The sequence below is a fragment of the Sander vitreus genome, chromosome 3, assembly GCF_031162955.1.
Source record: "Sander vitreus isolate 19-12246 chromosome 3, sanVit1, whole genome shotgun sequence".
NCBI classification, from domain to species: Eukaryota; Metazoa; Chordata; class Actinopteri; order Perciformes; family Percidae; genus Sander; species Sander vitreus.
In genome coordinates this window covers 25,539,376-25,563,083 of record NC_135857.1, presented here as the reverse complement: position 1 = coordinate 25,563,083, position 23,708 = coordinate 25,539,376, and the positions used below count along the sequence as shown (strand labels likewise).

Genomic DNA, 23,708 nt, shown 5'->3' with positions numbered 1-23,708 from the left:
TATCTAAATTACTGCCATCGTAATTGTTATCAATATAAACTCAGTACACTGACCCGGCAAGACAAATGCTAAGGTTGCGTGTTTCATGATATTAAAGGCAACTGTCACTTGATACGACGAGCAACAAGAACATTTAAAATGGGCAAAAGAGTTTATCATGGGGCATCTAAATTTTAGGGACATTTTCAAACTGCGCAAATTGATTTTTTTTTTTTTTTTTTTGGAGGGGGGGGGTTCACAAAGGATTTTAATGGCAACAGTTACATAAAGCAAACTGGTTTCTGGCCTTAACACATGTGATGGGATTTATTGATGCTCTGAAAAGGAACGCGTCCACATGATACTTGCCCTTTCATGACTATTTTTCAATGATTAAGGCATGTACTTTAAATGTAAAGTTGCACAGTTGCTAGTAGCCAAGGAGGACACGGAGGATTAAATAAACATGATGGACTCTTCAGAAGAGGTTATTATCCTTACTCGACTTTCTGCACGGGAAAGTCACCATCTTCTGAACAAAGCCATACTGGGAAATACAGAGAGAGTTGTGTGGATAGTGATAGTCTTAATTAGCTTCGTAGCAACTCATTTGGCAATGGCTTGAATGTAACGGACGTTCATTAATATCAAAAAGTTATGCACTAAAGCTTTAAAGTGACCATCAAACAGCCAGACAGATGTGGGGTAATTGCCCGGAGCTGATAAATATTTAATCAGCAAATCCACTATTTGATCAGGCCCTAGCTGAGGTTCAAAGGTCATGTCATTGCTCCAGCTGGCTCCATGATGGAGCACTGTTCTCAAACCAGCAGGGGAGGTTATCTCAGCTGTAAGCAACAGTGTGGAGCTCTCTCTCCCATTTTCTCCAACACACACACCACTTCAGATTGCCAAGTCTGTAGTGATGTGGTTTTGCAATGTCACATCTGTTGAGGTCGCTTCTGCTTTAATACAGATATTTAGACCAAAGCTGGTCGCAGAGTGTCACTGTAGGTTGCATCGCCCTGTGGGTTGTAGAGCTTGACAGCAAGAAAATCCACCCTGAACTCAGATAACCTAAAGCATTGAAGGAGCAAAATTAGGTTGACATACATTCATGTTTAACCATAAAATAATACTCTCTGCCAACCAGTTGTTCTGACCGGTGATAGGAAACACTATCTTATCCTTTTATGAGCCTCTGTAGCCATTTGCTACTTTTAAGATAATGAGATGATGAGAATGTGCCTTGGTGAAGCGCTACACTTGTGAAAGCTGATGCACAGCAAATGCTATGACAAAGTGCTGTTGCTGCAGAGTCTTCAAATGATCAAAAACTTTATTTAAAAGTGTGAACACAGTGTAATTATTTACTACAAGTAATAGTACACATGTGCCTTCAAGAAGGACAGAAAAGGCAATTTTATAAATCATGGTAAAGTTTTAAGAAGAGTTGAAAGACAATTTTAAGGTAGTGGAAATGGACTGTTTCCAATTTTGCAGATTTTATACAGTTAAAAATAAAAGACACAACATGCTCAACTCACAAGACCTTAAAGACTGGGTGCTAGATCCTAACCTGGATAAAAAATTAAAGGTAAGACTAGGGCAGCACTCCAATTTAACTTTTTAATATTACCACACAGACTTTTCGAGCAAGACCGTGATTCCATAATTTCTCAAATAAGATATGTACTTATATTTACTTCACTGATGGCTGTATAGGCTACAAGTATGCAGATTAATATTTCATTTAAAATATGCAATACCTCATACACTTAGCTATTATGCATTGCAATGGTAACAAGCAATTACTAGAGTAGTTAAAGGGGAACAACAACTAAATAAAAAATTCAAATATGTTATTTTCATGGCCTAGGAATGTTCAATCAATATTTGTGAACATGAGCTACTCTCTTTCTCAAAGCCAGAAACTAGAGAAGAAAGTCTCAAACTTGTGATGTCATCAAGTATAAAGTCTGGAGCTATTCCATAGACAATGAATAGGAGACCCACATTTATAGCAAATGAGCTTTGATGAAATCGCAAATTTGAGCATTAGCAGTCTAGTTTTGGGAGATGTTTTCATGTTTACTAACTTTACTTATGATAACGTTATAATGATGATTATAATGTATTAGACCATAGCGATAGCATGTATGGATTTTGAAAATGTGTAATGGCTAAACAAGGTATTGAACCCAGTTGCGCTGCGAGCACGGGCCATGCTTTCCTCCAAAACCTGCCCATCCACTTTATTTATATAGAAATATCCTGTCACTGCTGTTCATGATTGTCCTTACTAAATTACTAGGCCTACTCGTCCTGTACTTGACCGGTAATAGAAGTTAAAAGCCTGTGTCGCGCCAATAAAGTTGGAAATTTCAATGGCCAATGGGGAAACCCAAACACTGACGTCATCACACTCAGTCCACCAATGTTGGATTGAACATTGGTGGATGAACTTCATCACTCAGTGATAGAATTTCCAGGTCATAGGGCTGGCCTCTGCGGTCCAGCCAAAAAGACAGAGAAAAAGACTGCTGGCTGCAAATGTGTGTCTTGGGCGAGCAGGAGAGAGAGAGGGAGAGAGAGAGAGAGAGAGAGAGAGAGAGAGAGAGAGAGAGAGAGAGAGAGAGAGAGAGAGAGAGAGAGAGAGAGAGAGAGGGAGAGAGAGAGAGAGAGAGAGAGGGAGAGAGAGAGAGGGAGAGGAGAGAGAGAGAGCGAGAGAGAGAGAGAGAGAGAGAGAGAGAGAGAGGGAGAGAGAGAGAGTTTTGAAAGAGATAAATAAAACTTATTTTCATACGATTACATTTTGTCAGTGAGACAATGACTATGACGACGGTGCACCCCCATTTCCAACATGACCTAGTTTGTCTCGTCCCAGTTGTTAGCAACCCTGGTTGTGTGCAGTTCACATTGAAATGGACCCGACGCCCGCGTCCTAACCACCTTTTGACCTGGATCTCGAAGCTGAGTCGTTTAACCCACACAAAGTGATGCAACCCTGGTTAAACCTTCGGTGTGAAATGGGTATAGTGGCGAACACATTAGCTTGGTTTTATTGCTTTTTTTTTTATTTTAAATGAAATTTCATGAAATGGAATGGGTCACTGCTTCAAATTTTGGGTTGTCCAACAACCTATCTACAACCATCGTAAATGAAATCGGATAAGTTGACTCAAATTTTAACATTAAAAGGAGATGAACTTCATGGCTACCATATTGTTGATTATTCTAGGCCTACTTAAACCGATTAAACTGTTTGCTGCGTAGGTGTCATGTTGAACATTTGTGTTTCAAGGCCTGTTTGTAATGCTAAAGCTACCATTGCCCAAGATAGAGGCCATTCACCCAAACCGCCCACACTATTGACAAACCCAGAACGGGAAGAGAAATCCTTTTTATTTCAACCCATGGATGTCAAGGATTCTGGATAACTATTTGGCACCTATTAACTATTATAAAATGTGTTTTATTAGATTTGTATTATTTGTGTACCTGAAGCATGTCGAAGAAGTGAAAAACCTATATGTGTTGGCGCCCGGATAGCTCAGTTCGTAGAGCGGGCGCCCATATATAGAGGTTTACTCCTCGACTCAGTGGGCCCGGGTCCAACTCCAACCTGCGGCCCTTTGCTGCATGTCATTCCCTCTTCTCTCTCCCCTTTCATGTCTTCAGTTGTTAGTTGTTGTCATATATATATGAGAGGTGAGGAAATATATGTATGTAAGTCATAGGGGATATTTGAAAACTCACTGTATTTTTGGCACCACATTAAACAGAGAGTTAGATGAATTTACTCAATTCAGTGCATCACCACAGTTTCTAGATAGACAGTCATGTTGCATCAGTTCTCTCCTAGTCTGCCCTCTTGTGGTTAAACCCTGAGTAAAGCGATCAGGACAAAAGTCAAACTAAAATAGTTTTATTTATTTGAAGCTTTAATCCTACTCTGCACATACTACACCAGATACATTTTTTAAAAGTATTCTGCAAGATGCTGGACAGGAAACTTGTTCTATTTTAGCTACTCTGTTGTAGACAGAAGACAACAATGAATTGCGTGAAAAGAGTGACAAAAATCTGATTTTACACCCTGGCTCTGGGACGGGACAGAGGCATTATTTAGCAATACGGTGTTAATGCAACCCCCCAGCTGTGAATGAGAGGCTTTGGGATAAAAAAAAGGGCCATTTGCTACACCACAGGGATCTTTATATGCAAAAAACTTTTTTAACACACATTTGAAAATTAGTAGTTATTTGAATTACAATACACAATACATTTCTTGTGTCGTTAAAATTAGTTTTTTATGTAAATTTTAAAGAATAACTCTCTTTACTCAAAACAGATTAGCAACATATCTATGGAGCTCAGTTTCTCCACTTAGCTCTGCTATTTGTCAGTGATTAATTTGAAGAAAATGGCTGTAGGTTCTACACAACAGAGTCATATTATTATATATGTCACAATGTATGTAGTCTATATCCTTGACGTTCAACTTCCGGGATTGCTTCAGTGCTGCAGGAAATTCCGCCGGATGCATGTATTTTTGCCGATGTCCGTTTCCTTTTCTCTTTCTTTGTATTGGAATTTTAAACTCCGGTGGATTTCTGAGGAATGGGTTAACTGCTCCTCAGATCTCTGCAGTGTAAATTGAGACAGCTAGCTAGACTATCTGTCCAATCTGAGTTTTCTCTCGCAGGACTATTTTACAGTGGCTCCCATGACGATTGTGATTGATTTGATGAAAAGGCTAAAGCCAATAAACCAGAGCATGTTTTCTCCCATCCTAGAATGCTATGTGGACTAGCCAGACCCATCTCCGATCCACAGCGTGCGGATGGTCTGACAAAGCGAGACTACAATATATGCAACATATCAGGCAAGAATCGCTGTACCTATCACATTTCACTGACATATAGTAGCCATGTGTGTCCAACCTTTACTACCACCATCACAACATAATTTATCACTTATCTATCAGATACCCATAACATGATATATCTTACACATAGTAACATTGGCAGCTTCACCTTAGTTAGCCATTCAGTATCAAAAAGGGGCCCCATATTTTTTAGAAATACCTCCTGTCTGTTGTTGGCTATTTTGGCCATTTATCCTAACCATTCATTAAAGGGGATGCTCTTTTTTGCAACTGATAACCCCACCCCCTCTGTTATTATACCATAGCCTATATCCAGAGTGTAGGGCCCTGCACCAGCTTTGTTCCAATAAGTAGGCTACTTTGTTTACAGAACTGTGGCTTAAAGAATGAAATGGTGGAAAGGGGAATATGAGGATTTTTTAAGTTACTTAGAAAAGTTTCAAAACGAAGTATTTTCTAAGCCTAAACCGCCCAAGAGGAAGAAAAATGAGCGAGAGGATTAAGGAGGAGGCTGGATAGCCTACAGTAGCCGTGACTGTGTAACATGGTAGCTAAAAAAAACTACAAAAAATCTAATAAATGCGTCTGTTATATTATCTTTTCTCTTTAGTAACAACTATCTTACGAACTGCTTTATTATGATTATCAATCATATTTCTGTATATCTGTATCTGTGTCTCTGTGTTCCAACCAGCAGCGGCCATCTGCTGCCCACCAAGGGCCTAGTTCTGTCCGAGGATTCTGCCTGTTAAATGGAAGTTTTTCTTCGCCACTGCATCAAATGCATGATCTTGGGGGGACTTGTTGGGTCTTTGTAAATTATAGAGTGTGGTCTAAACCTACACTATTTGTGAAGTGTCCTGAGATAACTTCTATTGTGATTTATTTGACACTATGAATAAAATTGAACTGCATAGTCCTGCTGAATCAATAACGGTTATGTTACAAACAAATGTTCAAATTTCGATTTCGCCATGATTGTACTGAATATGTGGACGAATTGGGAGCTTACGAGGATACTTGAACGCCACATTTGGCTCAGCCAGTCAGAGCTACGTTTCCATCGTCAACAGGAAACGAGGGAAGCGTCCTTAGAGATGTTGTTAGTACTGTAACTTTCGTATCCTTCTCCCCTCTGCGTACACAATGTCTGTGTTAAACAACTGACAACCGATCGGTATTGTCACAGAGGCTAATGAGAAAACGATTGGAAGTTTGGAAGGTAAATCATTTATCACGAATAAGCTATTCTCCAACTACTTAGCTTACTGAACTAACGTTAAGTAGCTTTATGGCGCCCAGCTAGCTAGCAGTTGAAGTTAGCTGAGATGCTAGCTTAAGTAGCTTAGCGCACCCCCCTCCTTCAGCTGTCCCGCGCATTAGCAAGGTAAAAATCTTCAGTTTTCTCTCAGAAAGAAGGGCGTCACACAGCATAGTGAAACGCTGAGGGTGCAGAGCGAGACAGGCAACATTGTGTAGTTGTCTGCCACTGTATTATACAGTATATCAATATCTCCCTGGCTTGTACCATTCATCCTGTTTTGCATTTCTCTGCAGTAACCATGACTGCAGCTGCTCTCATAGGGGACCAACTGATCCTTGAAGAGGACTATGATGAAAGCTATACACCCTCTGAACAAGGTACACAGTGGTGAGGGTAATACCCTAGGTATGGCTGCCGTTAAGGATATGATTGACTCACTGTGTCTATATTATCTATATATATCTATATATAGATATATATAGTTCCATTATCTATCATCATACAGATACATTGATATTGATGATAGATAATGGGAGGATCCTTCCTGACAGCAGTAGTGTGGAAAACCTGCAGCGTTTATTCATTTTTATCACCTCCTAAACTCTTATATTATTCTGTTATATCGTGTTTGTTTTGGGGGGCTTAGTTTGCCTTAATGAGCTGTTAAACATACTAGATGCTGTATAATGTACTACTATTACATTAATCTTAGTCTCATATCACTCTTTTTCTCTTTCTCTCATCAGAGATCCAAGAGTACGCAAGAGAGATTGGCATTGATCCCGACAGTGAGCCGGAGCTCCTGTGGCTGGCCAGGGAAGGCATTGTTGCCCCGCTGCCTCCTGAGTGGAAGCCTTGGTAAGTAAGGGGAAAGAGGCTGGGGAGTGGATCCTCGGCAGCATGGCCACCCACAAAAAACCTTATCCAGAGATAATTCTAATCTGGAGATGATTTTACTGCACTTGATGTATTATGAAATCATGTTTGGCACTGAGAATGTGGTATTACAGTCTCACTCTGGGTTTCTATTTGCAAGTTGTTGTGAACAGTCTTGGTGAGGCACCAGAGATACAAGCAGTCCCAGTAGCAAGTTCGATTTATCGTAGTGTGTTTTATAAGTAATGTAGTGTGGGAGTGTTTGTGTCCATGGAACTAATCAAGGGTGAAGATCTGTTCTCAAAAAACCTGAAGGTGGACATGCATAGCAACCTTCTCTATAAAGCAACAGTCAGCATCTAAACCAACTGAAGCCTTTTTCTCTAGAATTTATGCCACTATTTAGGCCTATTGCTTCACCATTTTCTGCTCTGTGTGTGCTCCTGTCGACTGAGAGACTGATACCAAATTATGAAGAAAACAAATGAAGTAATATTATTTTGTGGCACATAGGTTTTGTATATGTATATTATAGTTAATTTGGTGCAGCGTTCAGTTTCAGTGACATTACCTCTGGTGATATCTCTACGTTCACCCACCCATCCACCCATCATCTCTCCTTCACTTTTCTGGGCCTTTTTGGAGGTGCCGAAGTGACCCCCCTCCTCTCCCCCTTCCTCCCCCACAGCCAGGATGTGACGGGGGATATCTACTATTTCAACTTCTCCTCGGGACAGTCCACATGGGATCACCCGTGCGACGAGCACTACCGCCGCCTGGTGGCCCAGGAGCGTGAGCGCGCCCAGCTCACGGCCGCTGTAGGAGGCACAGGGGTGAAGAAGGACAAGGACAAGAAGAAGAAGAAAGAAAAGAAGGAGAAGAAAGAGAAAAAGAAGAAGGAGCCGCTCAAGACTCCTGGAGTGAGTTGTTGTTGTATTTTTCCACAGTTTAATCTTGTATTTTTTTGTATTTAACTTTGTTAGTGGGAGAAATGCTTCACTCTGTGTTACATGGATAATAGAATTTAAAAGAAGAAGAAAAATGCAGTTTTAAATATGTATATTTTATCAATACTGAGTATGAAGCAAGAGAATCGTTGTAGCCGTATGGACACTGTGTCTTTTTTCCTACAGGCACTGAGTTCAGCCCTGGGACCTCTACCATCCCCGCTGGGCAGCCTGGCTCCTCTGAGAGGTCTGGATGCTCTTGGCCCAGGCCCGCTGCCTGGTTCTGTCCCTGGTCTGCGGCGGCCCCTTGGCAGCACTGGGGGACTGGAGCCCCTAAAGACATCCCTTGGGGTAAGATCCCATTGCTATATGGAGGACCATATGATTTGATTTTTTATTGTTAGCCTCTCCCAAACCATTACAGTATACAGTATACTATAATAAATGTCTTTCTCTGTCAGGGCCCTCGGAGCAGTGGAGCATCTAGTGTTTTAGGCAGCAGGCAGGAGGAGAGGGTGTCTCTCACTCTGCCTGGCTTTGATGATGATGATGATGATGATGTTGATGATGACGACAATAAGAAAATCTCCGAAAACGAGGTGCAGTTCAACTTAAAGACAAGTGCAAGATGATATAAGTAGTTGGTTTAGCTGCCTAATATGGCTCCTAAATGTATATTTTATGTCCCTGTCTAACCAGACATTGTCACTTTTTCAGCCGAGTCCTCGCGGTTCAGACCGATTATTGAAGAACCTTCATCTGGACCTGGATGCACTTGGAGGAGGCCTACATTATGAGGTAGACAGAGGATGGTTTGCTTTAAACAGAACTGGTTGTGGTTCTAAAATCAATCTTCTACTGTAAAAAGAGAAAATGAGAACAGCTGTTGCAGGGCTTACTGATATATTTCAGACCGATAAATTCCCAGGTACCTTTTTGTCTTTGATGAGATGGTTTTGATTCAGTTTGATTCCATGTTGATTCGAGAAGGGTACAGTCCTTTTTAGGTATGAATATTATATTTTTATCTTATTCAGTCAGTTCCAGTGGAAAGTTTAAGTGTCTGTGTGTGTGTGTGTGTGTGTGTGTGTGTGTGTGTGTGTGTGTGTGTGTGTGTGTGTGTGTGTGTGTGTGTGTGTGTGTCTCTGTGTGTGTGTGCTCTAGGACAGTGAAGCTAGTGGTGAAGCTCCAGCTGAGGAGAGAACAGAGCCAGAGTTGCAGGACTTGGCCTTATCTGGAGACCACAGCCCTGAACCACCATCCCAACAGGTATACACACACACATATACACACACACACACACACACACACACACACACACACGCGGCTCTCAGCTCTTTGTCTTCCTTGCTCTCTCATTTCGGTGTTCTGTATCTAACACCTGTGTTCATCATGCAATCATGTTCTTTGAATGGCCATAGTGTTTTATGTTTTACTTGTCTGAAACATTTTTATATGTTGCATGAATTGACAGGAATTTAAGAAGCACAACCCTGACATCTCAGGTATATTCATAATTGTTGAGGTTAATAGTATTTCTACTGTATCTTTAAAGCTATAGTGCATAGTTTCTGTCGCCTCCATTAGGAATTCTAAATAATGACAACAATACTGTTGGGCATCCACATGACGCAAGCCTTCGGTGATCACACCCCTACCCCTCCTCCACGCAGTTGTTAATAGCACATAATTTAGGTTGAGTAAATTTAGTAGAAATAATTCCTACTCCTAGTACGTTACAAAACCCATTAATAGCCTGTTTATAAGCAGTAAGGCGACATCCGTGTCTTACCTCAGTCGCTTTTCTTTTTTTTCAGCGCTCTCCAAATAGGAAAAGTCACACCAACGGTTATCTGTGTTTGTCTTCGCTGTCGGTAACTTTTTTTTTGGTGGATTTTAATCCTTCTGCTGATCGTGCAGGTCTTTTCTTAGCAATACAATCACTGACTGAAACATTTTGTGGACGCTTCTTCGGGTTTTTAGCCATGCCTTCACCTGTTGCAGGAGTCCTCTTCGTCTCCAAAGCTGAACGCTGCTGTTGTCCTTTCTCAGCGGTAAAACGCATCCCTCAAGCTGCCGCGTGGGAATTTTGCCGGGCGACACCATTTTGTAAACATAGCCATACTGACAAACACAGAAAGAGTTTTATGGAGCTGATTAGCTTTGTATCAACTCATTTGGCAATGGCTTGAATGTTAACGATGTTCATTAATATAAAATAGCCGTGCACTAATAGCTTTAAGCCAGAGATGTTCAAGACCAGAGTATATTATGAAGAAAAGGGGTACCTTTCCCCCTGATAAAAATGCAGCCATTGATAACTTCACATTGCATTTTCAATTAATGATAATAATAATAATGTGGGATATAGATGCTAATATATACTGTACATATATTTTTAGGTTTGCGGCAAGCCTAATTGTTTCCACACATTCTCTGTTTTCACTACCGTGAACTTGTCTTGTTGTCTCATGTAACTGTGTTTCTAAACCATCTCTTATTCCTTCTCTTTGTCTCGTGTGACCTTTTTAAACCTTTTAAACCTTTGCACCGTGACCCGGGGTGTGTTCCTGTAGCTGCTATGCTGCTGGGATCTGTCCTATGGGCACGGCTGTCACTGTGCCTTCCTCTTTGTCTTGCTGTCTTCCTACTGTCACTGTTACTGCTTTGCTGTCTAAAAGTATATATCAGGAGCATGTTTCAAAACAACGAATACTATCATTCCTCTCTAATTTTTGTATTTATCCCCATTGGGATAGACCAGTACAACTCCCCATGACTGCCATTATATTCTGAGAAAAAGTCAGTCCTAATTTATGAATATATGAACATGTCTCACATTACCTACTGATGAAAGTTGGTAATGCATTTACTCTTTATTCTGTAATTACATAATGTCCCAAAACATTTACACACTGTGGCTTTTTTGAAAGAGGAATTACATTTATCAAACAAACCTGCCCCTTTGTGTGTGCCTGTATTCGAGTGTGAGAGAGACGTGTATGTTTTTCTATGCATACATGCATATTTGTATTTGTGCGTTTGACTAATTTATTTCTCGTGTTGGTTGTCTGACATGACTCATTTTGTCCTTGAAAAATGCATGATCTGGTAACTTTGCGTGCAGTTGTGTCAAGATAACCCCCACCCCCACACCCACCCCCAACATCTTTCAGCTGGGGTCACAATCTTTTTTGACTGCCTCCTTCCCTCACCTGCCCTCCTTCGTCCTTTCTCTCCCTTGTGTCTCTGCACGCTTCCTTTGTGCCTCTGTCTGGGATGGATGGACAATTCCTCCTATTCCTCTCCATCAAGGACTCTCTGTGGGGCCGCCGCCTCCACCTGTCCTCACTGGCGGGCAGCAGAAACCATGTCAGTGAGGAGGGGGCACATGCTGGAAGCTCTGCTGAACAGGAGGTAGCAGAGGAGGTGAATGAGGTGGTGGAGGAGGAGCAGGAGGAAGACAAGGATGTTCAGAGAGAGAAGGGAGAGGATGAAGGAGGAGGGAAAGCAGAGGAGGGAGAGACAGAGGAGAAAGGAGAGGTAGAAAATGAGCTGGAGGATGGAGAGGCACAGGACGAGGAAGCAGATGAGAGGGAAACCAAAGAAGAGGGGGAGGAGATGGAGGACGAGCAGGGAGGAAGTAAAGGTTCTATAGGAAGCAAGAATGATGAGGAGGTGGTAGAGAGCGACGAGGTAGAGGAGGAATGCTGTGAGGGCGATGATGGAGAGATAGATGAAGGCCATAGTGGAATGTCAAAAAACGTCCAACACAGTGACAAGCAGGAGAGCAAGGAAAGAGAGGAAAACGACAGTGACGTGGAAAGTTGCTTCAAAAACCAACAGCATGAGGCCAAAGACAGAGAAGAGCATGTGGAGAGTGACGGGGCAGGGGAGAGTTTAACGGAGGAGAAAGAAGAGATGAAGGAAGAGATGCAAGCGGAAGAATTTGAGGAAGGTAGCGATGAAGTTGTAGAGAAATGCTTCAAAAGCGATAAAGACGAAGGGAGTGAGGAGGAGGAAGAGGACGAAACTGACAAAGAGAGGGAAGAGCTTGAGGGAAGTGTAGATGACGAAGAAGGGCAGAATGAGAGTGAGGAAGTGGAGGTGGAGATAAATAGTGAAAAAAAGGAGGAGGTGGAGATAAATAGCGAAAGAGAGCAAGAAAAAGAGGAGGAGGTGGAGATATATAGCGAAAGAGAGCAAGAAAAGAAAAAAGAGGAGGAGGAGATAAATAATGAAAGAGAGCAAGAAAAGGAAAAAGAGGAGGAGGAGATAAATAGCAAAAGAGAGCAAGAAAAGGAAAAAGAGGAGGAGGTAGAGATATTTAGCGAAAGAGAGCAAGAAAAGGAAAAAGAGGAGCAGGAGGAGGAGGAGATAAATAGCGAAAGAGAGCAAGAAAAGGAAAAAGAGGAGGAGGTAGAGATATATAGCGAAAGAGAGCAAGAAAAGGAAAAAGAGGAGGAGGAGATATATAGCGAAAGAGAGCAAGAAAAAGAGGAGGAGGAGGATGTGGAGATATATAGCGAAAGAGAGCAAGAAAAGGAAAAAGAGGAGGAGGATGTGGAGATATATAGCGAAAGAGAGCAAGAAATGGAAAAAGAGGAGGAGGAGGTGGAGATATATAGCGAAAGAGAGCAAGAAATGGAAAAAGAGGAGGAGGAAGAGGAGGTTGAGATATATAGCGAAAGGGAGCAAGAAAAGGAAAAAGAGGAGGAGGAGGAGGAGGAGGAGGGTGAGAACGATGAGGCTTTGGAGAGATGCTCCCTGAGCCAGAGGAAAGTGATAGAGAGTGACGAGGAGGTGTTAGAGAGATGTCTACAGAGCGAAGGGGGAGACACAGAGGGGGAGGGGCTGGAGGTAGACGATGAATCAGACGCCCAAAAGCCCCAAACTGCATCGGAGAGTGAGGAGCAAGTTGTTGAGGTTTTTGAGGCTGGAGCGGCTCAGGTTCGACCCGCCAAGCTAAACAAGAAGATGATGCTGAGTGACCTTAGAACGCTTGACCAAATAAGAAAAACTCTTGCTGGCAAGATGAAGAATGTGACAAACAAATCCCCCCTTCCTGCAGAGGTAGGGTTTGGTGTTGCCTCTGTGTGTGCTTACACACCTCACCCCATTCACTACCCGACCCCAACCCTGATCTTGCCTGATCTCTGCACGCAGGTGCATGTAGCTCCCAGAATCCAACTCCACTGCCTTAGGGGCTCCCAGCCTGAATGTCATCACTCGCACACTGGAATATTATTTGGTGAGAGGACGGATCCGTTTGAGCCCCTGAGGACTGGATTGGAAAGTTCTGATCCCTTTTCCCATTGGTAGTCCATCTGCTTTTAGATTGACGGGTGATTTTGAGCTATTTGACCAGATGCACAGGTCTCTCATCTCCCGCCATCGCCTCCCCAATCTTTCCAAGACTGCTTGCTTTGATTACAGATTGCTTGACTGTCTTCACTTCAGTATGCCTGCCAGCTCGTTGGCCTTGTTTGTGTTTGTGTACGCTCTGCTTTTGACTTCATGCTGTGTGTGCATGTGTTCTGTGTCTTCAATATTTAGTGTTGCCTGTGCAATTTTGTTTGCGTGTTTACTCAGAACCGTTACCTTGTCGTTGAGTGTGTTTATATGTGTTTGTGTTATTGCAGGAGTCTGAGGCCAGTGAAGACATTGAGAAGGCTTCATCCTCCATAGATGTCAAGGTACTCTGATCATGCAGTGTGATCATGCCCATTCACCACCATTCAGTCATTCGTTGAACTGTAAATTGTCAATCTGTTTTGTAATGGTTCTGTTTTTGTTTTTTTTTGTTTTATCCTAAAGCTGTCGGAAAAGGTTCTGGACATCAACGACCTGTCCGGCACTGTCAGTCCACTGGAGAGAGACAATAAAGAGGAAACAAAAGAGGAAGAGGAGAATGAAGGGGGGGCAAAGACACAGAAGGCTAAGGCTGCCAAGAGGTGCGTTTTTCTTTTTGATATTGTTCCTGGAAAACAGCTGCTGTGCTTAAACTAAGTTGCATTATCTCTTATCAGGTCTTGAATAGTGTCTCACAAGGAACTGGAAGTTAATTTTAGATGCCTTCATCCATTTTGTTTCCATGAAAGTAATTTCAGCTGTGAAATCCCCAAACATTTCTTTGTGAAGCTCCCAACAGTATATCAGTGAAACATGCAGTACTGCGTCAAAAGAAGGGCATGGACATTCAGGAAACCTAAACAACTTTTATAAATAAAGTAACACTGAAGGTTGTATGCAATCTTAGGGTATTTACAGCCTTTTTTAACCATTGGTATAACACCTTTGTCCCTCTTCAGCCATTTGCAGGCTGCTGGCAAAGACAACCCTCTAGCTCCAAAAGTTGACCGACTCGTCTTCCACCAGCTCAGCCATTCGCCCTCCCTCTCAAGCTCGTCCCGCTCAGAGCAAGCTGACATGCTCCGTCTGAAGACCGAAAGCCTCGGCACGTCTCTGGGGCTACAAAGGCCTGAGACCTCCAGAGGTCGGCTGGTCCGCACTTCCAACACCCAATTTGAAGACACTGAACTCCCCTTACAAAACCAGGAGAGCCCACTGGAAGAAGAGGGCGGCTCGAGAGTGTGGAAAGACAGAGAAAAGAAAGAGAGGGAGAAAGAGGAGGAGGAGGAGAGGAAGAGGGCAGAGAAAGAGGAAAGGAGTCTGAGAGAGAGGAAGGTGGAGAGGGAGAGGAGGAAGGCTGATCAAGAGGAGGAGGAAAAGGAGAGGGAGAATATAATGAAGGAGAAGGAGAAGAGAATGCGTCTCCTCCAGGAGGAGCTGAGGAGAAAAGAGGACGAGGAGGAGAGGAAGCTGAAGGAGGAGAGTGAGGAAAGACTGAGGTAGGCATGGAGACACATATTTTACTAAACACTTTTAGAACAATTTCTTAATTCATAAATGCACATGTATGCGTGTCTCCCAAAGGGCTCTGCGGCAGCATCTCGTGTCTAAGAGGAGAGAGGAGGAGGCCAGGCTGAATGAAGAGTCTGAGAGGACTCTGGAGGAGCTCAGAGAGTCTGTCCGCGGGGAGAGGGAGAGGGAGCAACACCAACTCAGGTCAGACACATACATTAACACAGAAAACTGAGTTGCAGAAAACAAAGAGACGCTAAATCTGCTTGTCTTGTGTGTGTGTGTGTGTGTGTGTGTGTGTGTGTTTCCTGTGATCAGGAAGGAGAGTGAGGTCATGCTGAAGGAGTTACGCATCACTCTAGAGGAAGAGCGAGTAGCGGAGCACGACAGACTGGAGGCCCAGAAGAGGCAGGACACTGAGCGTCTGAAGGCTGAGTCGGAAAAAGAGCTGCAAGCGGAGAAGAGGAGACTCCAGGGAGAGAGGGAGGAGAAACTAAACTCCCTGAAACACGAGGTGACTGAGGAGGATTGCTGGCCTGCTTGTGTCCGGCTCGTCTTAGATTTCCATATTATTTAGTCTTTAAAATGTCAGTGTTTGAATGTTGTTATTGCACCTGGCATGACTTGCCTTGAGACTCCTTCTCTGCATGACTAATGAGGGATATCTAATTCCACACAAACTGAAGCTAAACACAAATACTAGGAACAGCTAACAACTAGCAGAATTCAAATAGTGTCACTGTTATTAAGCAATCTGGAGTGAAAAACAAATGAGCTCAATGGTGTTTTAAGCCCCTAACGTCTCCGTTGACTTCAAGGCACCTAACCCTAACCCGGCTTTTTTAAGGAGATTTTTAAGTGTTTTATTCACACCAGTGGTCCTCTTGTGCCCGTGCATCCTGGGCGTTGTGTTTTAACCCAAACCTAACCATAACCCTAACCCTAACCCTAAGGCCGACCACACACTGGCTGCGTCGCGTGAGCGTGGCGTTTCTGTTGCGTGTCAGCTGCGTGGATTTTTCTGTCTTTACACACCAGAAACGTCTCTGACGCGGCGCTGCTGCTGCTAGCCTTGTCTGTACACATGTATGTTTCCCAGTGATTTACTGCACTCAAGCAGTAATATACTTCATGTTAAACATAAATATATACTGATTTGATTACAGCAAAGACAACGTCGGCAGTATTGACGGCAAAATAGGCTACAGGATATTTCGTTCTCTATTGACAGGTGCATTATTTGAAAATCGATAATTATTTTTTTTTATTACATTTATATCTGCATTTATGTCAAAACCTAGAGACTTTCAAACATCAACATTTATTTCCATTTATTAATATGTATTTGTGTCAAAATGACAAATAAAACATCTTTTCCTATTCTATTTTGCCTAGAAACGCTTCCAACACGCTTGCGTGTCGCAGGCAGTGTGCAAGCTCTAACCTGTTAACATGGGAGCCGAAATAAAAACGGACACGCCACGCAGCTGACACGCTCACGCGGCTGGCCTAACCCTAACCATAACCATTGCCTAATCCTAGCACCTTCCAGGCAGCGCTGCTTGGAAGGAGATGTTGGGGGTTTGAAACACCGATAAACAACATATGACCCACGCAATGTAACAGGTTGGCATATTAACATGGATACCAGTTTTCATATGTAAAAACCTCCTGTCAGTCACCCTCTTCAGTATAGTTCAGTTTTAGTTTATTTCTTGTCAGTTGTTGTTAGCAAACAGCAAGATTAATAATTAATGCCTTGAACATCCATTCTGGAAGTAAAGTGTTGGCGTCATTTAAAAAAAAAAAAAAAAAGACATTAACCGGATACGAACTCTAAACATTTAGACCGTCAAATGATGTATATGTAGTATATGACCACTTTGTGTTATATTTATGTAAACATTAGACACAACTGGAAACATCAGGAGAACCAGGCCTTATGTTTGTTCTGTTTTGGTGGTACATGGTGGCATTGGACTTGAGGGACACAGATTAATGATCTGTCCCTATGTTTGTCTGTCTGTGTTTGTACTATTTTATCTGTATAAAGGTCAATATCACAGAGAAGAGGAGGGAGTTCATGAGTCCACGTCCTGAACAGCAGTTGGCAGATTACCACCGAGAGGTTAGGTCATCCTCATCACCATGTGTATATTTATTTTCTTATTTACATTTTCACTGAGTCCAGGACTCAGAACACCATGTCCTCCTCTCTTTGCAATAGAACAAGATCTTTGCTGGACTCATAATATTCAGTCCTGGTCTCATTTGATCTGTTTCTGTAAAATAATCTCTATTCAAAGTCAAAAACATGTATTTATGTGTCAGAGCAAAACATGTGTTAAAAGATCACGTGCATGCATATGTTCCTATGGTCACACTATGTGTTAAATAGAAACACATGCATAACATAACTTAACACTGCAACAGTCCCCCTCCCTCCTTCCACTGGTTTGTCTTGTCAGTATGACGGTCATGTTCTTGTTTTGTCATTAGTGCCTTTCTTGTATGTCGGTCTGTCATGGAAAATCTACAAAGTCTAAAACAAAATAAAAATCCCATTTTCACTGTCTAGCTAGCTGATGTTCTTCAGGAAGTGCGGGAGGAAGTGCAGCGGGATCACGAGAGGAAGCTGGAGCAGTTGAGGGAGGACCACAGAAGAGAGATGAACAGCATCAGAGAAAAATACCTGGATGAGGTCAGATAGTGTTTACGTTTCACATTTAGCTGATACATGCCCTCATCCTGTACTTACATTAGTGGAAACAGTAGAATATATTTAAATGTCATATTTTCATTTCCAGCATGCATCAGCAAAGAAGAACAGGCTCTATATTAATAATAAATAAATCCACAACTAGCCATTTTTTTTGTTTGTTTTTTAAACGTAATTAAAAATGTTTGTGTTTGTGTGTTCCAGGAGACTGCTCAGAGGGCGCGCTTGCTTTCTACTCTGCAGGAGGACAGAGAGCATCTGCAGGCCTCGCATGCTGTCCAACTGGAGAAACTCCGCTTGCAGCTCAACACACAGATACAAAAGACACAGCTGACACACTCGCGCAAGGTGAGACCAGACAGACGCACACATTTATTAACGATGCAGTGCTGGACTTTCATGGTCTAAAACTGATGGCTCATAAAGTAGGTCATCCTTTCCACCGGGTGGATGGTTTTAATTTAAATCTCCAGTATATAGACAGAAATTATATTTTAGGGAAGCTTTTTCTAAAAAAAAGTAAACAGTCTATTCCAGAGAATAAATCTGTTTTATTTCTTCTATTAGGAGTCTGAACTGGAGGATCTAAAAGATCAGATGGAGCTGAGAGCCAGAGAGCTGAAGAGCCAGGAGGCCATGCTGCAGACCAAGGTCTTTTATCCCATACTGTGTGTACTATTATTCACTGATACACTAACCTAAACCACATGGACTAATGGTTTCTGTCTCTTATCAGGTAGCAGATCTGAAGAGGAGGAGGAAGAAGCTTGGGGAGGAAGAGGAGGAAGTGGACAGACAGATAGAGGTGGGGCATCCCACTTTTTCTTCATGAAAAGAGAGAATGTAGTCGCCAACCCGTCCACATCAACCCCTTATTTCTCCACCTGTCTGTGTGTGTCCAGGCCTTACCCCGGCTGATCCAGGAGAGAGACCAGCTGACGGAGGAGCTGGAGAGGATGAGAGAGGAGAAAACTCAAGCCAGAGAACTCCTTCAGAGAGCCAGGGAAGAGAGGAGTGAGGCCAAGGAGGAGGGGGAGAGGCTGAGGGAGGAGAGAGACAAAGCCAGGGAAGAGAGCAGGAGGTCCAAGGAGAACAAGGAGCGACTGGAGAGCAAGGTGGCGCTGCTGCAGGAGCGATGCGACCGTCTCAGTCGCAGAGTCAGGTATAGTTTACTACACAGGACATCCATGCATCCTGTGTGTTTACTTCAGTTTCAGCCAGTGGAATTACTAAGGAGAATGTAATGATATCCAGTGTTCCTGTTTTTATACCATTTTGTCCAATCAGTGAGCTAGAACAAGGCGAAGGAGCAGGCACCTCCACCAGACCAGAACCTAAACCGGACAAAAAGAAGGCAGAGAATGCAGAGGTGACGGCGCCCTCCAGTGACAGGAGAGACTCATCGCTACATGTAGAAGACCTGGAGGACCTGCCACTCTCCCCTGTACCCGACAGCCACAGCAGCATGGACGAGTAAGGAGAATAAGAGACAGAAAACCAAGAATACATTTGTGGTTGTAAATGCACCATTTTGGCCATTTGGTATATACAGGGTACATATGTACTATAAGTCTGTTTTAGGTCTCTGAACAGAGAAGTAGTGCTTCCCCTGAAATTGTATTCGGAATGGAAAAAAAACCCTGAAATGGCGCTGTCTACTCAGACAGAATATTGCTACGTCTACCTCTACTGAATGATATATTTTAATACAAAAGTAATTTCATCCACAGCATCCGGTCCAATGTCCACACACAGCATACTCTACTTTGCACAAAATAAAGAAGAAAGAAAACATATTACAGCAGCCACACAATAGTGTAACCTATAAACTGTCCCAACTATAACTAAACATGTCATACATAAAACACAACTACAGCCACTAGACAGAGAATCATCGATACTACTAATACTGTAATACATATTATTTATAGAGGGCTTATTGAGAGACTATAATACAATGTACACAACAAGTTAAATAAAATAATCTAGGGGGAAAAGGTAATAGATGACATTAAAATAAGTTCTTGAAAGGTGAGTTTTGAGTACTATAGCAGATTGGTGCAGTCCCATATGTGTTGGGGAGAGAGTTCCAGATGGAGGGGGCAGCTATGGAGAAGGCCTCGCCACTCCAGGTCCGGTGCTTGGTCCTGGATGTTTGCGATGGGCGGGATGGTATCAGAGGAATGGAGGCTGATTATGATAATAATTGTTGATCACTGTTGATCAGAACATTCCTGATTTAGAAGACAGTCCATGAGAGCTGGGCACAAGTGTGTATTTAACCTCAGCCCTCATCTCCACACATCTAATGTTTCCAGGTTTCAACGCTACATCTCCACACATGGCGCATCCATCCAAAAAACCAAAGTCTTCCTGGAGAGGGAGAGCAGCCGGCTGATGGAGAGACGGGCAGCTCTGCGGGCGGCCCAGACCAGCTCCTTCCAGGACCCCAACCACGATGGAGGGGTGACTGAGGAGATGACAAGAAACCTCCAGCAGGTAGGGAGGAGTGTGACCCACCTCCTGCTGAACAATAATTGGTGTGATGACTGGTACGACGGGGTTAATTGGAAATAAGTGTTAAGTGCTGGTTCCTTTCCCTCGTTCTGTCAGGAGGCCAGAAATGTGGTGGAGCTGCAGCGGGCGGTTCAGAGAGGAACCACTCTCCTGCGGAGGAAAGAGGAGCAACTCCGGCAGCTAGAGAGCTCTATAGCTGAAGAGGTCAGGAGAAAACATCCGCCAGTACACTCTGTTAAAGTGATACTTTGGTTAAGCATTTTTATATGTTCAGTGCAAGAGATTTCATGAAGTCAACCAGCACCTTTAATCATAGCTGGGAAATTCAGGGTGGTGGGGAAAATTAATGAATGAATGAATGAATAAATCAATTAAAAAAAATTTAGTTCTGCCTCGCACTCTGCTCTTTCATTTCATGTCCTTGCGCTTTCCATTTAGCCGCTGTTTGAGGGTCTGTCTCGGCTGGCAGGAGAGAGGAAGGTGACTTTTGATGTGACTGAATCTGACCTCAGCAGCACTGTGGACCCATTGGATGGAACAGGTAACACATTCATAGTTTTACCAAAGAACCTGACATATTCGGGTAACATGGATTTGCACCTTAGTATCTTAGTCTTTTTATAATTGCACTTTACCACTTTGTATTGCAACTGCTGAACAGAAAATTCCCTCGGGATGAATGAAGTTTTATCTTATCTTACACCATATACTTTTCTTAGATTATTACATATTTCCAGCTACACTTCGTTCTTCTCTTTATCTCCAGGCAGTCATCCTACAGTCCCGGACAAAGTCCAGGAGTTAGCAGAGTCTTTGCAGCAGATCTCAAGCCAGCTCAACACCGTACTGAGTGCGTTGGGTTCACTGGACCAGAGGCAGCACGCCACACCCTATACAGCCTTCCCTCTGCATCTGTCTCAACCTCACTCCACCCCAGCTGTCACCTCCACCTCTGCATCAGTCATGCACCAGATGCACACCCTGGGCCCCAGCTCCTCAGCCCCACCTCCCCCAGTGAGGCTTTCAGAGCCATCCTGGAACTGGGCGCCCCAAGGCACCTCCGCAGCCACACCTCTTTTCAGTACCCGGATCAGCAGTGGGTTGAGGGGCTCTGAGGATCTCATCAACAGCCGATGGAGCCAGATTTTCTCCAGTATGCCAACAGACGGCTTATTTAGCTTCAGACCGAGTGCAGCACTATTAATGTGGATTGTTGAAAAGGGTTTTTATCAGTCACAATCATTGTTGTTGGTCCTGAACTGTTGTTCTGTTCTCTAGGAGGAGCTATGGACCCGATCGCCTCCAGCACCATGGGCCCTACCTCTGCATACTCATCATACACTCCTGCTAGGTAACCAGGAATGCACCTTTGATCTCGCTATAGATTACATACACATCCCCACTGTCTTAAATGTACTTACAACAATCCTAAAACTGTGTGTCTATGTGTATCTAAGTGAACATGGTCGTAGCCTGCGGCATAAGTCAGTGGAGGTAGACGGCCAGAAGCTGCAGGGCCTGATTGACGGCAACAAGAGGTGGCTGGAGATGCGCAAGAAAGACACCAGCATGTATCCTTTTTATAACACATACTCATCCAAAGACACACACTAATGTGTTGAATCTACCTAAAGAACACACAATCTGGTGTCTAGTTTTCGACCTCATTTCAATGTAGCTGTACCTGTATAGACTGCCATGCTGATATACTGTATGTTTAGACAATTACAATTCACAAAACCATGACCATGAAGATGGACAAAATGCAGTAACATCCAGGTATTTGGTAAAACAGCAAAGAATCAGATAAAATAATTTATTTTCCTCTTCCTCTATTTATTATTTATTTTATTTTAGTTTGGCACCAAGCAGCAACCTCTGGTGCTGAAAAATGAAGGAATGCGAAGTGCCAGAAACTGCAGTTTATCAAGCGACCAGTTGAGGCTGGCTCAAAGAGGGATGTCAATCCCCATTAGTCTATATCCACGACGTTCGACTTCCGGGATTGTTCAGCTGCCTCATTTTGGCCGGATGTCCGTTACCTCCCGCTTCCTTTGTGTTGGCATTTTAAACTCCGGTGGATTTATGAGGACTATGGTTAACTGCTCCTCAGATCTCTGCAGGGTAAATCCAGACAGCTAGCTAGACTTTCTGTCCAATCTGAGTTTTCTGTTTTTTAAAACAACTTTTGAACGTACACGTTCCACCTAAACAAGTTCCTTCCCGAGGCTATTTTGAAGCGGCAGCGGGGCTCCATGCGTGCATTTAACATCAGTTGAGCAATAGAGAGGACTGTTGCTAGCTAGCTAGAAAAGTAGAAAGCTTTATATGTCTTTTTACACTCTATTTTCATTATTTAACTATTTCACTTTAAAAATGTTTATTGATGTATTTTTGACTTGTCTAATAACCTTTTACTACTTCACGTTATTGCCCTCTATTATCCAAAGCACACCATTACTTGGCAGACTGTTTTATGAACAGTGTTATGCCCGTCGTTGTCTTTAACTCTGCCTTCCAGACCTCTGTTCACCCGCTATCCGGCTCCTTCAACCAAGAGCGGCCTGCTCCAGCTGGGCCTGGACGATAACAACCAGATCAGAGTCTATCATTACTGAGGACATGACACACAGTTCAGTCCTGTTGCACTGTGACTGTCACCGAGGACTTTGAAGCATTAATGACTTTGACAGGTCAGCGTTGTGACGTTTACACGCGAGGCCTCACGTGGGCGTCCCCTGATTCATTCCTTTTAAAGAAAAAACTTTCAGTGCAAAGGTTTTCAGGGAAAGTCCAACCTCATCTGCAGGGATTTGAGAAAGAGGTGACTGCAGAGGGCATGGCAATTCAGGGAGCAACGTGTCACAGAGGGCTGAGGACTTACTCCAACATTAGATATGGCTGTGAGCAACAGGAGACCTTTTTAAAGCACTTCAATGTCACGTTTACAGATTATAGATCAATGCCAGACTTGGGCCAAATGGTTTACTGTAGTTTACTTTGATGCCCAATGGGAAAGTCAAGTTTACTAAACTTCTTTTACTGAAAACATCCCAGACACTTATCTTCATGTTGTGAACCCATTTGCTGCTGTAGACAGGAAATAACACGACATGGTAGTGTTATTCAGCTGCACAGAGGTCAAGTTTCATTTCATGACAGGTTACATTTGTATTTATTAAACTGGTTTCGTAAGTGTCTTGTGTGGAAAATGTAAGTTTTGATCTAATGTCATTAAATTTAGTTGTTTTAGCCGGTCAGAAACAGAAATCCATGTTTGTAAAGGTGAAGCCAATACACTTTTATTTTACATGACATATTCCACAGATGTTGGCGCAGCAGTGAGCCGTTGATTAGCGTAACTTTAACATATGTGAAGGCAGAGAGAAAAAAAAAAATGTCTTGTGCATATAGAAGTGTAAATACTGTATTTTTCTATAAAATATTTTAATAAACATTTTATATATAGGCTAATCATGTATTGTGTTCTGACCCTGTTATAGGCTAGTACTGTTGGGTGTGGTCCGTTGTTTGTCCATATACGTTCAAATATCCACATCCTGATTATCCTACTGTATTATGTTCACACAGAGAACCTCACATGTGCCAGTCTTAGACTTCCTGTTATCAAGATGTTGCTCAAGTTCATAG

At 42.9% G+C, this 23,708-nt stretch overlaps 1 protein-coding gene across 3 annotated transcripts; it reads left to right on the top strand.

Moving 5' to 3' along the window:
- Positions 1-5,916: 5,916 nt before the first annotated feature.
- On the top strand, positions 5,917-23,531 carry cep164 (centrosomal protein 164). Of its 3 annotated transcripts, none has more exons than XM_078246671.1 (27): positions 5,917-6,092; positions 6,428-6,511; positions 6,881-6,992; positions 7,656-7,930; positions 8,144-8,308; positions 8,419-8,556; positions 8,675-8,755; positions 9,122-9,226; positions 13,600-13,653; positions 13,775-13,911; positions 14,269-14,808; positions 14,894-15,025; positions 15,140-15,335; positions 16,875-16,949; positions 17,400-17,522; positions 17,745-17,888; positions 18,108-18,191; positions 18,277-18,345; positions 18,443-18,702; positions 18,828-19,013; positions 19,859-20,039; positions 20,154-20,261; positions 20,496-20,598; positions 20,824-21,210; positions 21,336-21,408; positions 21,515-21,628; positions 22,579-23,531. In XM_078246671.1, exons 2-27 carry the CDS (start codon positions 6,482-6,484, stop codon positions 22,673-22,675), a joined length of 3,969 nt encoding a protein of 1,322 aa, XP_078102797.1. In that variant the 5' UTR covers positions 5,917-6,092; positions 6,428-6,481; the 3' UTR covers positions 22,676-23,531. The 3 variants fall into 3 exon arrangements, with proteins under 3 accessions (XP_078102797.1, XP_078102795.1, XP_078102796.1); XM_078246669.1 differs by having other exon boundaries at positions 5,918-6,092; positions 7,699-7,930; XM_078246670.1 differs by lacking the exon at positions 5,917-6,092 and adding an exon at positions 6,166-6,257 and having other exon boundaries at positions 7,699-7,930.
- Positions 23,532-23,708: the final 177 nt, after the last annotated feature.

Excerpts from the sequence above, each read along its gene's own strand:
- cep164 (XM_078246669.1), top strand. The coding sequence starts at position 6,433 with ATGACTGCAGCTGCTCTCATAGGGGACCAACTGATCCTTGAAGAGGAC. Across the intron at positions 8,309-8,418 it reads CCCTAAAGACATCCCTTGGG|GGCCCTCGGAGCAGTGGAGC; the intron begins GTAAGATCCCAT and ends TTTCTCTGTCAG. Across the intron at positions 21,409-21,514 it reads TCATCATACACTCCTGCTAG|TGAACATGGTCGTAGCCTGC; the intron begins GTAACCAGGAAT and ends TGTGTATCTAAG.